Source organism: Rhynchophorus ferrugineus, unplaced genomic scaffold (assembly GCF_030347505.1).
Source record: "Rhynchophorus ferrugineus isolate W39M unplaced genomic scaffold, kcgeb_rfMv2 rfM2, whole genome shotgun sequence".
Lineage (NCBI taxonomy): Eukaryota > Metazoa > Arthropoda > Insecta > Coleoptera > Curculionidae > Rhynchophorus > Rhynchophorus ferrugineus.
In genome coordinates this window covers 51,213,378-51,226,058 of record NW_027472581.1, presented here as the reverse complement: position 1 = coordinate 51,226,058, position 12,681 = coordinate 51,213,378, and the positions used below count along the sequence as shown (strand labels likewise).

Here is a 12,681-nt window from a genome sequence, read left to right as displayed (position 1 = left end):
TTCTTGTGGTTGGTATTGGATCCTCGTGTGATGATAAAACCGCTGTATCGTCAGCATATGTTGCAACGTGTTCTGATTTTTTGAAGTTTAAGAATCATAATGATTTTAGCCACTTTCCAAGTGCTAGGATAGTAATTAAATCATAGCATGGCATTAAATATGAATGTTATTAATTTGATGCACTTTCCTGAGAGTTTTTTTAAGATTCTTCCAGTTATTAGGTTAAAACCAGGAGCATTTTTAGAATTGATTTCTTTACGTATTGTTTGTTTTACTTGTTTAACAGTAAATTTCTCATGTGGCAGATCCATTTGAAACGGAGTGCTAAGAAAGTCAACTATGTTATTTTCTTCTGTTGCTAATATTTCAGACGGGTACGGATTAAATACTGTCTAATAATTAGAGAAAACTTCCACTTTATCTTTATCATTCCTAGCCCAGATATTGTTTGTTGTCAATTTTAATGGGTGGATTATGTAGTTGAGGTTTTTTAATTTTTTTTGTTAATTTCCAGAGAGAATATTCCGTTGTATCAATTGGCGTTAAGTTTTTTAAATTGTTTTGAATTCCTTGATTTTGTTCCTTATTTATTAGCTTTTTCAGCTCTTTCGTGACCTTGTTAAATTTTCTCTTGTTTTCTTCTGTTCTGATTTGTTGTCAGGTTTTTCGCAGTTTTCTCTTTTCAGCAATTTTTTGTTTAATTATAGATGAAATATAATTAAACAATTGATATGTCGCGCTATTAGGTGTTGCGTATTAGGTATACGTTGATTTTGTTATATATTTTGCTGCTATTTCTGTATCTCTTTCTGTTTTGAGAAGTAAATTTAGAGATATTAAACTGTGTAATTTCTCTCTAAATAATGGCCAGTTGGTTTTGGTGTTATGCAAAGAAGGTGGTTTTGTTTTGTTGAGAATATTTGAGTTCACTGTTATAATAACTGGTGAGTGATCAAATGATAGATCGAAGAATCATGAAGAATAGATCATTTCCTCTAATTTACTAATAGTACTTACAGGTTCAGTGGTGATTGGCGTTGTCTGCGTATCAGGTTGGGTTTAGCGGGGTGATGGGTAGGCTCATCCGGCAGGGCGAGACCAAGCCCTAAGTTTGCGCTCAGTGCTGCGATATCGTTACCTACTCGATTTGCGCGCTCGCAAGCCCACATGGGATGGTAAGCGTTGAAGTCTCCACTAATTATTTTTGAGATTGGGCCGTTGAAGAGCGTTTTGAAGGCAAACGAGTCATGCGTGGAGCATTTCCTGTACAGGGATGTGATCACGATTGGACGATCCTGAGTTTCCACCTGGATAGAGGTGGACTCGATATTTGGTGACGATACAATTGAAGGTTGTGTTTGATTCCCTTTTTGATTAGGATAGCAATTCCGCCACCGCGAGTTGGGACACGGTTATTCCTGAAAACCGTGTAGTTTAGAAGGGAAAAACGATGAGGGTTTTAAGAGAGTATCCTGGATAAGTTATATCGATGCCTGAAGACGAAAGAACGAATTCCAGCTCCACTTTTTTATCGCGTAAACTGTTGGCATTCCACGACATGATTTTTAGCACTTTGGAAGCAGCCATTTCGACGAGTAAACAACTGCTGAAAGCTAGACGGGAAAGGGGTTGCCGCTTAGGCGACATTGGGAAAGAATTGTCGGGATTGAAAGAACTGCAGGATGCTGAGCATCTGCTTCAGTGTGAAGGTAGTTGGAAGACCCGCTGGCAGTGCCTAAGATGCCTGGGAGAAGGTCAACAGCTACAGCCTGTGTAATTAACTGTGTATGGGTCTCCACAATTGCTCCATTTAGGTGGCTCTTTACGTACCTTGGTGCACCAACGAGTTTCATGGTGTCCGGCGCATTTGACACACCGGGGAAGCGCTCTACAACGAGAGCTGGAATGGCCAAACAACTGGCAGTTGCACTGCACAGGCTGGCCGTTGCCTCGCTGGAGTTCGACTTTCAGGATTGACAGGCCTATTTTGGTATGATTAATGATGTTCATATCTTTGTTAGGAACAACGACCAGGATTATGGGAAGGTCTTCGTCTGATTTAAGTTTCCACCTTTGAAGAGATTTTGGGTGGAAACCTCGCGAGATAAAGTGTTCTTTGGCTTCGTCAACCGTTACAATCGTTGCGATGTTGCGGATGATGACTCGTATTGCTATTTCAGAAAGAGGGCAGAAGGAATGAAATTCCGAAAGTAGTTCGAAGTTGGTACAAATAAGCGAGTTTCGTTCTTTCGGTTTAAAGCTGCAGTAATCTCTATGAAATTATCTTTCGCGATTCGAAAGATTTCTGAGTATTTCTTCATGTCTCATGTTGGATTTGGGTTCGCCGAAAGAGTTGGCATAGGTAGTGGGGTTGGGGTTTGTGAAAGAGTTCCCGAAGTGTTTGGAACTGTGGTTGCTTGAAGAGAAGTGTTTGATGAGTTAATAGCCTGGCTACTTACCTGAGTAGGCTGGGTCGTCTTGATGGCCGCTGGTTTGTACGTTGGCTGTACAGCTGTCTTAGTTATCGCCTTGGTAGACGCTGATCTGACGGCATTTCTGGAGGTTGGTGGTTGTAAGTTGGCCTTGGCTCTTTGCTGGATGGGTTGGGTAGACGGCTTGGCAGCCGGCTTGGTTGCAGCTGCCTGCCTAGGCTTATCGACAGCCTTCGATCAGCTGACTTGGTTGTGGCGGGGTGATGGGACCCCTCTTCCTCTTTACCACCACGGTGAATCCATCATCCGGATCTTCATTTTCCAATGGTAGGGATGTGAGTTCATTTAGTGTCTCAGGAGATTAATGTACTGACTGGGCAGGAGTGGGTTTACCAAGGATGTCTTGTAGCAGCATCTGCATTGTGGTGAGCTCGTCTCCTTGCTTGGTTAGCAAAACTTGAAGTTGAGTAACCTCAATTTTGAATAAAATGCATTAAAAAAATAGAATGCAAATGGGAAAATTTTTGCATTCTTTTATAAACGAGGAGGTAATATTAATATACATTTGTCTTGTAATTGTGCTTTATGTGAGTATGGTTTCTGTTATAGGTGAAATACATAGTATTCTAAAAGAGATTTTACTGTGGGTTTTATGAATAGAATAATGGAAGAAAAATTGAAACGCATAGGTATGTCTGTAGCTGTCCAGAGTATACGATAAAGAATACTCTGTGCAAGCATGTGCATTTGGTACGTATGTATGAGCAGAAAATGGGCACTAATTATTTTTCAGATAATGTAGCAAGTGCTCTAGGAGAGCAGTCAGTGATTAAATTACAGGACAAAAAGAAACTAGAAGAATCTTGCAAGAAAAATATATACAGGGAGAAGTGGAAGAACCAATGACAGAAAATGACTTTGACAACAGAGTTTTCCGTATAATTAACACTTTGAAATCAATCGATCAACAATCACAAAGCTAAATACTTAAGAAGAGATAATAGAGGTTATGCTTCAGAGATTTCAACAAAAAAGTGATTTAAAAGGAAATCAAAAGAAGGAAACACAGCAATACTTTCCAGCACCCAAATGTAAAAAGTTAAATATGTTTTACCAAAAGTGCAATGTATTATTTCAATGTTTTTCTTACTTTTAGCAGTAAATATCAGTTAGGAATATTAATGAATACTTGGGAAAGGTGGATTAGGCCTACAGGGAACATCACACAAAAAAATAACACGCCTGAAATTCTACCTCATAGGTGGTGTGGAGAAAAGTTAATATCAATCAATCAATCAAACAATATAATAAAGAAGTATAGAAACGAATAACCTTGCTGACTTTTTTCGTCTTTTATGTTAAGTTTCCTTTAATATATATTCTTCCTTTTTAAATATTTTGTCATTATTTATCTGCTCCGAGAAGTTATATAAACCAAAAAAAAGAATAAATCACAAAGCTTCAAGTGCTATGTTATCAATTTATTCCAACCACTTTCTATTAAATACACCTTGTATTTATACTATGCTGAAAATTCATGATACTTCCTTAGCTTTTTTCTTCTTTTAAAATATCTGTAATATCAGAAAGATATAAGTATAATAACAAATAGACAGAAAACGTATACAAACTTGACCATATTTCATTCTTACCTTTACTATAATCTTCAAATAAGTTCTGTTTCCATATTACTTAACATAAAAATATATCCTTTCTTCCATAACAATCTACAAAATTAGTGTTATAAAATGATAATATTTTATTAATAATTCATACCTTATACACTTAGTTTCGCATTATCTGCTGCTAATTTTGCCCATGAAATAATTATATTACTTTAACAAAATGTAAATACAAAATTAACCTAAAAATGACATCTAACCACAACTGAGAATGTGGTACGGAAGGCGTGGTAGAAAAGGACGCGAGTTGTGAAAACTGTCAAGTTAGATTAGAACAAGTGCGCATGTGCAGTCCTAGCCAATAGAAACTTGTATGTCATGGGTGGCGAGGTGTTTTACTGTCGTCTAACGTAATAGGGGATTCTGGCGTAAAATTTTGCTTTGCCCAACAACCAGAGGGCGCCATAATGGACCATTCAAGTAATTTGATTGGTCAATTCAATCTCCATTATAGACACCTATAAGAAAAATATTTTACTGTAAATACATTTGATTGGCTCATTAGTAATATTTGGCACGTGATGGCCTTGACATCATGTTTAATTGACCAATGAAATTTAAATAAAAAACAATTTTTTTATGAAATAATTTTACTAAATAAAATTAAATTAATTATAAATATATTATTTAAAAATAAATAAATATAAACATAATCTATAAGCATAAATACAAATATATAACGTCAGTTTATCTACAAAATATAAATGTAATATAAAAATAAAAATATCTATAAAATATAAATAATATATACATATATATATATATATATATATATATAACCATAAGCAAAAAACTTTGGTGCATTGTAAATCAAAATTATCTCTTCGGTCTTTTTTTTATATTTGTTTAGTGCCATCAATTTAATAAGATCAATCAAAGTTCTGTCTTTTTGTTTTCTTATGCTGAAAAGCAAACTTTAAGTCTTTCCCTCTTAATATTCTGTTCACCTATTTTACTCAAAAGTATATAGCACACCTTGTTAGTACTTTTAATATTTTATCCGAAAGATCATTATGGAATCTACAATTTAACGGTTTTAAATTTACTTTTTTTAACATTTGACAAAATTTTTGTTATATTATCGACGTGGAAAAATCACTGAATTAAATAATAGACATAGTTCAAAGACCTACTGAGAGTATAATAAAACAATTTTGTTGGAGTCTGGAGCACGAGATATTGTCTTGTCTCTATAAAATCAGTCTCAATTTATTTACGTTTTACGGGTTTAATTTTCAAAATTGTACGTAAACAAAAACCACACTTCATTTATTTTTTCAAAAGTTTTACTAAATAACCTGAGATGTACACCACAGTACAACGTAAAACTTTGTTTGCTCTTATAGGAACACCTGGAACTGAAGTTATAGAGTTAAGTAATTAACAGTAAGAATGAGCAGAAAGGGGGATACTGGCTGAATTAATACAAACTTTATCATTACCTTCTGGAGTTTGTTCAAATGTCGATGACACTTGCTTCGAACACCCTGGTTCTGGACCTGGAACGATGCAAATAGGCACTACAAATATAGTAAGACTATTTAGAAATTAAAGGTAACAATTATGAACAGAAATGTAACTGACTCCTTCAATTTACCTTCTATATCATTTTGATTTTGATCCACTTCCATTAGCACATATTCTGGGCTCGTGGTATTATTTTCACCATCACTAAATTGTTCATAAGTACTTAAAGGAAAGTTTAAATATATCATAAAAATGTCTATCACACACGCGATAACGATCATAATTCTGTTTCATATTTAACCCAACCAGTTTAGCATTTTTAATGTTTTCTACTTATTTCTTAAAGATCGCCGGGTACTTTTTAACGGAAAACGATGGATTTCTTCACTATCTGTGCATCCAGGCACACAACACTGCCTAGAACGAGAATGCATTTCAACTACCGACTTGTATATACTAATAAAATAAAATAATAATTAATATAAATTATAATTATAAAAATCTAACCACACTGTTTTCTATATAGAGCATATTGAAAATGACGTACAAAACAAACAAACCGTAGAACGAAATAAACCAATCAAATCCCGGATCTTAGCATAGCGACTAAAACAAGTAATATGTTAAAGATAGCGACATCTACATGTTGGACGTCGCGAAAATTTCCTATGAAGTTAAATCTCTATTTCTCTATGAACATAATGATGAGCACGAACAGAAAGCAAACGCGACACCATGCGCAACGCCTAGCGCGTTTGTTTCCTCTCGGAAAGTCTCGACCCAAAAAATCATTTGACGTTTTTTATCGCTTGGTTCGGAGGCACGTATTATTTTGTTTATAAACATACTTATTATAAAATGTCATAATAAAATAAAAGGTCTCATGAATCACTCTTCGACAATACGATATTCAATCTTATTTTAACTTTGATGTTTTTGATAATGACCATTTGCAAAATAGAAATTAAAGCTATATATTATTTCAGATTTGATAACAACATTCTTGATAGGAAATTATAAATATCTTAATTTTTCATGTTTTTTATAACGTTATTATATAATTACAAATAAAATTTTTTATAGTAATAATTAAGTGTTATTTTCTCGAAACCAAAACCTATTTATGTCCCGCCAATTTTTCTAAGTTTCGCTCATATTTGTTGGTCCGATTCGCGGCTCCTGGGACAACGTTGTGTTCGTCGTCAAGCACTGAATCAGGCGGCAAATACTGAAACTAAATAAAGTACACGCGTTCTACGGCTTTGAATCAATTTTGAAACCTGTTTGGCACAAATGTTCGCTAAATTCAGTTCTGCTCATGAGCATTTCAATTTTCTCTGTAAATTGGCTCCGAATGTTCAGCTCTGTACCCACCATAAAGAGTCCAATGTCGGAAAAACTGATCAATTCGATGAAAAAGGATATTGAAAGGCAATAAAAATTTTCAGTTGCCAACATATAGTAAGCAAAGAAATTGATAAATAAGAATATTATTAAACGTTTATATAAAAGTCCTGACAACCAGATTTCCCTCAACGTATGATATATAGCATAGTAGCAGATTATGAACACGAAGGTAAATTGCGTTTTTCAATAATTCTAGATAATTTGATTGTATGTGCTGCCGCTGCGAAAGCCAATACAAATTTTCAAGAGGTATTAGAATATGTAAGTTTAAATATTTTCAAATCTACAGTATCCATATCTATAACTGAACAGAAACAATAGGTGCGAAACAACGTTGAGCCTGAGAAAGTAATATCGGCAATTGAAAGATTCCTATTTATCAGCACTTATTTGTACGCAACTTGAAGTAGGCTTTAAAATGGGTAACTGACAACCTTCATGTATTACTTATTTTTAATTATCAAATAAAATGTAAAAGCTTTTATGTTCTAAAAATTATAATTTATATTATTAACCTATTATTATTTATTATTATTAATAATTATTATATTATTATTTTTTGTTTGTTTTCTTTTTGTTCTCAGTTCACTTCTAACTTTCCTAGAGTGAAGATATTTTCTCGATATGCTCCAATCTCAAAAGAAATATTCCCTTAAAAAACATCTGTGTTTCATTACTTTAAGAGTGTTGTAGGAACTAAAGTGAAATACATAACTTGCGATAAAAACCACTGCATTTGTTTTATTCTCTTTATAGTTATTAACCAACAAATTAACTAACAATGATTAACTATACTTCAGTATCTATTCAAACAGAATGCACTACAGGCTTAAACAGAAAATGCTTGAGAACCCTCAAGGAATAAATTGCGCGAAAATAGGTCAGGATCAGCGACTATTGGTTACAGAAAATCAAATAAACATTTTGAAAAATTTAGCAGTAGTAAGCCAAGAAAAAAACAATTATCAAGGCAGGACCAATGACTGTCCATAATGTAGGAGTAATTGAACACCTCTGTGACTTTCTAAAAATATCACAAATAATTATATTATTAAAATAATTAGCTGTTGAACCAATAAAAATTGGTTCCATACTAAGCACTTTAAAAAACACTGATAAATGATTTAGATAAGAGAAGCACGCGAATTTTTTTATCTGAATGTAAGGTATTTACATCAAAATTTAAACATTTCTGCTAAAAAGTGACAACATGCCACATTTTAACACGTGACACAGCACATGGTTAAACCACTTTTTTAAATACTAATACACGCTAACTACTAATAAATAAATACTGTTCTTGTAGAAAATTGAAGTTCAGAAAAAATTAACAGCATTATTGACAATATATTTATTTATATAAAATTTTTATAAAAACATTTTTAAAAACAATATATTTATATTTTTATAACATAATTCATATCTCGAGCTCGACATTACACATAAAAATATGTTAGTAAATTGTACGAGATCACCTTTATTGCAATACCAGATTGATTAAAACTATGTTCTACAACCATTATGAAGCAAATCCAATAATTAATGATATTAAAAGTATATGGAAAAATAAAATTAAAAAGTAAACGTAAAATCAATATTACCTAAATTTTTAATAGCATGTTTTCTGCATTAAAACAGAAATAAAATCAATAGAAAAGAGCACTTTTAAAGAAATTATAACAACCATATAAAGTAGTTGTACTGTTAATTTGTACTTTGTGTGTCTTTTCTGGTTAATTACCAATACTATTTCACAGCTCGTTGGTCAGTTTGGAATTCTTAGTAAGTTTAACTTCCAACATACCTTGATTAAGGGTTGTAAACCTGCAAAATAATAATACTATTTTTCAGCACATTCAGGCAATAATTATCATATAAACTTACGACAATCCCCGCTGTATAATATGATTTTCGACCGCTGGACGAAGAACCGATATTCCCTTGAAACTATGTTTTCCTCTCCCGGTGATTATTTGGAGATACTCCTTGGTTTTTTTCACACTGTGGCGCAAAAGATTTATATTTGTGTCAAGAAATACATCTAAAGCTGGTAAAGCTTCCTTAACGTAAAGAAAATGAAGATCCAGTGTATTGAAATTCTGCAACCTATTGGAGTGTTCGTCAAGAAAGGAGCTCACCGCTTTGGAGTTGGCCTGTTCATAGAGCCTAGTTTGTTGGGAGGCTAAACCAGAATAGAATTGTGCTACGTCTCTCATGCCTTTTTGGTAACACCGCTGTGCTTTTTGATATAGGTCGGCTCTTTTTTTAAGGTACTTGTTTGCTTCTTGTCTGTAATCTCGGGCCGATGTATCTTCGCTAGAATCCTAAACAGAAATCATATCAAGTTTATATTCATAGACCCAAAAATAAGATGTTTGCTTACTACTATATCTTGACAATTGTCATAATCTTCCTTCATCTGGTAATACACGTCTTCGCTTAAAGGCGGATCTTTGATACTCTGAATGTCTCCATCGATGCTGTGGGCTTCGGTGTTGTTTAGAAGTATTTCAACGGTTTCTTTATAACAATTGTTGTGAGCGTATAATAATTCCACCAATACATCCTTATCCACTGAACGAAAAGTTTTAAACAATTTATCCCGTGTCATTTTTGCGGCTAACGTGTCAGGATTGAGTTCCTTCCACTTCTCAATATCTTTACACCACTTATTCTTGCGACGTTCTTCCCTCATAATTTCCGGAATGTCCATTTGCGACGTTTGTGGCATCTTCTCTTCTTCCTGCTGGAACGCCCTTTCTTCATCTTCCTGGAGTTTTCGAGCAAACTCTTCATCTTCTTTCATTAATGTTTGCATGTCATTGTTTTGTATATCCATTTGCTGGTATACAGACTCTACATAGAAAGCGTACAGCTGTCTAGCCAACGAAATAGGAACTTGAACTTGTGTTTGAAAACCCTGTGGATATGTCAGATTAGGATCACCAAATTTCTGTTCTAGTTGTTTAACAAAGAACTCGCCTAAAGTCAAATCAACCGTTTCTAGTTGATCCATTGAGTTAGACGGGCTACCATGATTATCCATTTCAATGAATTCAAAGGGTTCGTCGCTTAAATCAAGCTGTTCCGGTGATTCGGTTGATGGTGAGGTTTCGTTGCTACGGTTAACTTTTATATCTGTAGATTTATCTAAGTTTTCGCCAAATCTGAAATGCTTAATTTTCAATATCTTATCAGAGTAATGATCATCACCTATAGTAATTTTGCTTTCTATACATTTTTTTAATTCCAGCGATTCAGCATTCACATATTTGCGTTTATTTTTTGTCGATCTTGGGCTATCTCTATCCGCGTTTGACGAATCACTGTCACTATCAATACAAATACTGCCCATTTTTTGGTCAATAGATTCCGTTGGCCTAAAATCTTCTTCATTCGCAATGGATACATTGAGAGCTTCCCCCTTCTCTGCCAACAGAAACTCAATAGTCCAGTCAATGTCACGATTGCATTTATTGTACCAGTGTTCGATGCTTCTCAGCGGTATATTAGGAAATACTGTGATCAGTTGCTCTAATTGCGCTTGGTAATCACTAATGAAATCTTCCGTCATGCAACTCTTGTCTAGCATTAGCTTCCTCCTCACCCCTGGTTGTTTTGAAGCGATATTCCTGTTGATATCTCGATTACAAGTAACAAGAACTTTTAAATCGTCCATGCTGCAATTTTGTCTAATTCTCTTCAAACTAGTGAAATATTTATCTTCTGTATTAGTGCTAGCATCCTTCATTTCTATGTCATCATCATCTATAGTGACTACAGGTAATAATTCCATTTTATCTAAATGGTTTTCCTTCACTGGAGTCACAATATCCCATGAATTAAGGGCATCCTCATCAATACCCCATATTTTAATGTTTTCAAACAAGTCAGTGCTTTTTGATGCCTTAGACAGAACTGGCTGTAACACATTTCCAATGCAATCCTCTTGATGCATTAAAAGATTATCAACACTGTTGAAAAGCTTGTTTTCATCTTCTTTATTTTTAGAAGCCGACATGTTTTTCGCAGGTTCATTAAAATCCATCAAATTAATTGGTTCACTCATTGATTTTGATTTGATTGCACCAACTGAATTAACATTAACCTGTGAACCTCCTCTATTTGTCAATGGTGGATACGAGCGCATCTGCGGTGGTTTTTGTAGCTTATATTTGCAATCATAAGCTGTAAGAAGCTTTATTGGTGTCACATTTTTATCATATCTTTCAATCATATTTCTAATAGTAGCTTTAGGGACGTTATGTTTGTTTCGTTTAGCCAGCTCCTTTTCATTAAAACACCAGTGAGTATCTGGTTCCAAAATATCTAGGAAATACCCAAAATCAGTGGCCATCATTGCATATGGCTTCATTTCCCACATTTGGACATTTGTGTTATCAATTATTATTGGACTATATCCCTTAGACATCGCACTAAAAGCCCGCTGATGATTCCATCCATGAGCATCTCCAATTAGCATGGAATTGTAATTATATACTCCATTCTTCATAAAATAATCGTCAGTAGATAAAAGATGATTTCGGAGGGTCTGTTCATTGTCACCAATGGTATTGTTTAGAATATAATGACCCAAAGTTGATTTTCCTGAACCTGGTAGGCCTCGGAGCAGTACCAAGACTTTATCACCCCTATTTATTTTTTGTATGACATTATCTATCTCTGTCCTTTTTTTGGATTTTTTTTCTGGTGAATGAGCAAACCTCGTTGCTGTTAAATTGTACATCTGGCTCATTTCGTATGATTATTGAATCACTGAAAATACATTAATATACTTTTATATTCATACTATCAAATTTAGTATTTAAATTAAAATGTATATGTAATTGGGTAACAAAACTAACATATGAATTAATTGTCAGAATTAAGATTTTTTTCAGATATGCTCTTCTTATACTTTTAAATATTCTATTTATATTATATTTATCAATATATAATTGATATAATTGTCAAGATACAGTAACTCCTTAAAATATTAATGAAAATGCAAGTATTTTAAAAAGTCTTAATTATACTCACAAGAGAATAAAGTTTCTATTATTTAAAAACATGTTAATAATAATGTAACAATATGGTAAATGTAAGTAAGCAACAGACACATACCACTAAAGTTACAAGACTCTGCTATCTTCTGACCACATCTATATTTAAGCAATTATGGGAAAAGTAATTAAAATTATTAATAACTTCTTCCGATTGTAGTTGAATTTCACAGGTGAACATGTTTTAACAGTACTTTATTAATTCTCGTCTATTAGATTACCTTGACAAAATCTAGATATTTAGTTCTTTCCGACCTAGAATCTTTTGTTTGTTAAAATAACCGTTTTTCTGAGCACCACTATAAATTTATAATTCACTCTGTAATGCAATAAGTATAATACTTACTGATAAAAAGTATCACTCAAATAAATAGGTGATTCTGTGATATTTCATTAAGTTTTTATCTGGTAATAATTTGCTATAAACAAAATATTTTTAATGCGCAACGATATGTGTTCTTGACATGTCCATTATCGACTGGAACCTTTTTTAAATTATCGATATCGAATAATTTATGAATTTCGATAGAATAAGAAATTTTTACTCTCGATAGGATATCAATTAATCACGCAAATGAGAAACGAAAATAAAAAAATTTTCTATATCAATTTCTTCAGATTATATAAATA

General features: G+C 33.4%; 2 protein-coding genes and 1 long non-coding RNA gene across 7 annotated transcripts; all 3 read right to left on the bottom strand.

The window, feature by feature from the left end:
• Positions 1-3,892: 3,892 nt before the first annotated feature.
• On the bottom strand, positions 3,893-4,572 carry LOC143191159 (uncharacterized). Its single transcript, XR_013004426.1, has 3 exons — positions 4,209-4,572; positions 4,085-4,159; positions 3,893-4,006 (listed from the first exon to the last, which is right to left on the bottom strand). It is a non-coding gene; the product is annotated as an uncharacterized LOC143191159 (long non-coding RNA).
• Positions 4,573-5,257: 685 nt separating this feature from the next.
• LOC143191157 (uncharacterized) lies at positions 5,258-6,002 on the bottom strand. Of its 2 annotated transcripts, none has more exons than XM_076395968.1 (3): positions 5,712-6,002; positions 5,557-5,613; positions 5,258-5,472 (listed from the first exon to the last, which is right to left on the bottom strand). In XM_076395968.1, exons 1-3 carry the CDS (start codon positions 5,860-5,862, stop codon positions 5,384-5,386), a joined length of 297 nt encoding a protein of 98 aa, XP_076252083.1. In that variant the 5' UTR covers positions 5,863-6,002; the 3' UTR covers positions 5,258-5,383. The 2 variants fall into 2 exon arrangements, with proteins under 2 accessions (XP_076252083.1, XP_076252082.1); XM_076395967.1 differs by having other exon boundaries at positions 5,269-5,472; positions 5,557-5,634.
• A 2,322-nt stretch (positions 6,003-8,324) lies between these two features.
• Positions 8,325-12,531, bottom strand: LOC143191155 (uncharacterized). 4 transcript variants are annotated; one of them, XM_076395962.1, is made up of 5 exons: positions 12,398-12,531; positions 12,113-12,306; positions 9,372-11,764; positions 8,873-9,312; positions 8,325-8,812 (listed from the first exon to the last, which is right to left on the bottom strand). In XM_076395962.1, the coding sequence occupies exons 3-5, from the start codon at positions 11,742-11,744 to the stop codon at positions 8,740-8,742; spliced, it is 2,886 nt and encodes a 961-aa protein (XP_076252077.1). In that variant the 5' UTR covers positions 11,745-11,764; positions 12,113-12,306; positions 12,398-12,531; the 3' UTR covers positions 8,325-8,739. The 4 variants fall into 4 exon arrangements, with proteins under 4 accessions (XP_076252077.1, XP_076252079.1, XP_076252074.1 ...); XM_076395964.1 differs by having other exon boundaries at positions 12,273-12,313; positions 12,398-12,500; XM_076395959.1 differs by lacking the exon at positions 12,113-12,306.
• Between the last annotated feature and the right edge of the window lie 150 nt (positions 12,532-12,681).

Bases quoted from the DNA above. Each gene is read 5' to 3' on its own strand.
- LOC143191157 (XM_076395967.1), bottom strand. From the start codon at position 5,862: ATGATCGTTATCGCGTGTGTGATAGACATTTTTATGATATATTTAAAC. The intron at 5,635-5,711 runs GTAAATTGAAGG...CTATATTTGTAG, and splicing joins AAATCAAAATGATATAGAAG to TGCCTATTTGCATCGTTCCA. The intron at 5,473-5,556 runs GTAATGATAAAG...CTATAACTTCAG, and splicing joins ATTTGAACAAACTCCAGAAG to TTCCAGGTGTTCCTATAAGA.
- LOC143191155 (XM_076395962.1), bottom strand. From the start codon at position 11,744: ATGAGCCAGATGTACAATTTAACAGCAACGAGGTTTGCTCATTCACCA. The intron at 9,313-9,371 runs GTAAGCAAACAT...ATTTCTGTTTAG, and splicing joins ACAATTGTCAAGATATAGTA to GATTCTAGCGAAGATACATC. The intron at 8,813-8,872 runs GTAAGTTTATAT...ATTATTTTGCAG, and splicing joins ATTATACAGCGGGGATTGTC to GTTTACAACCCTTAATCAAG.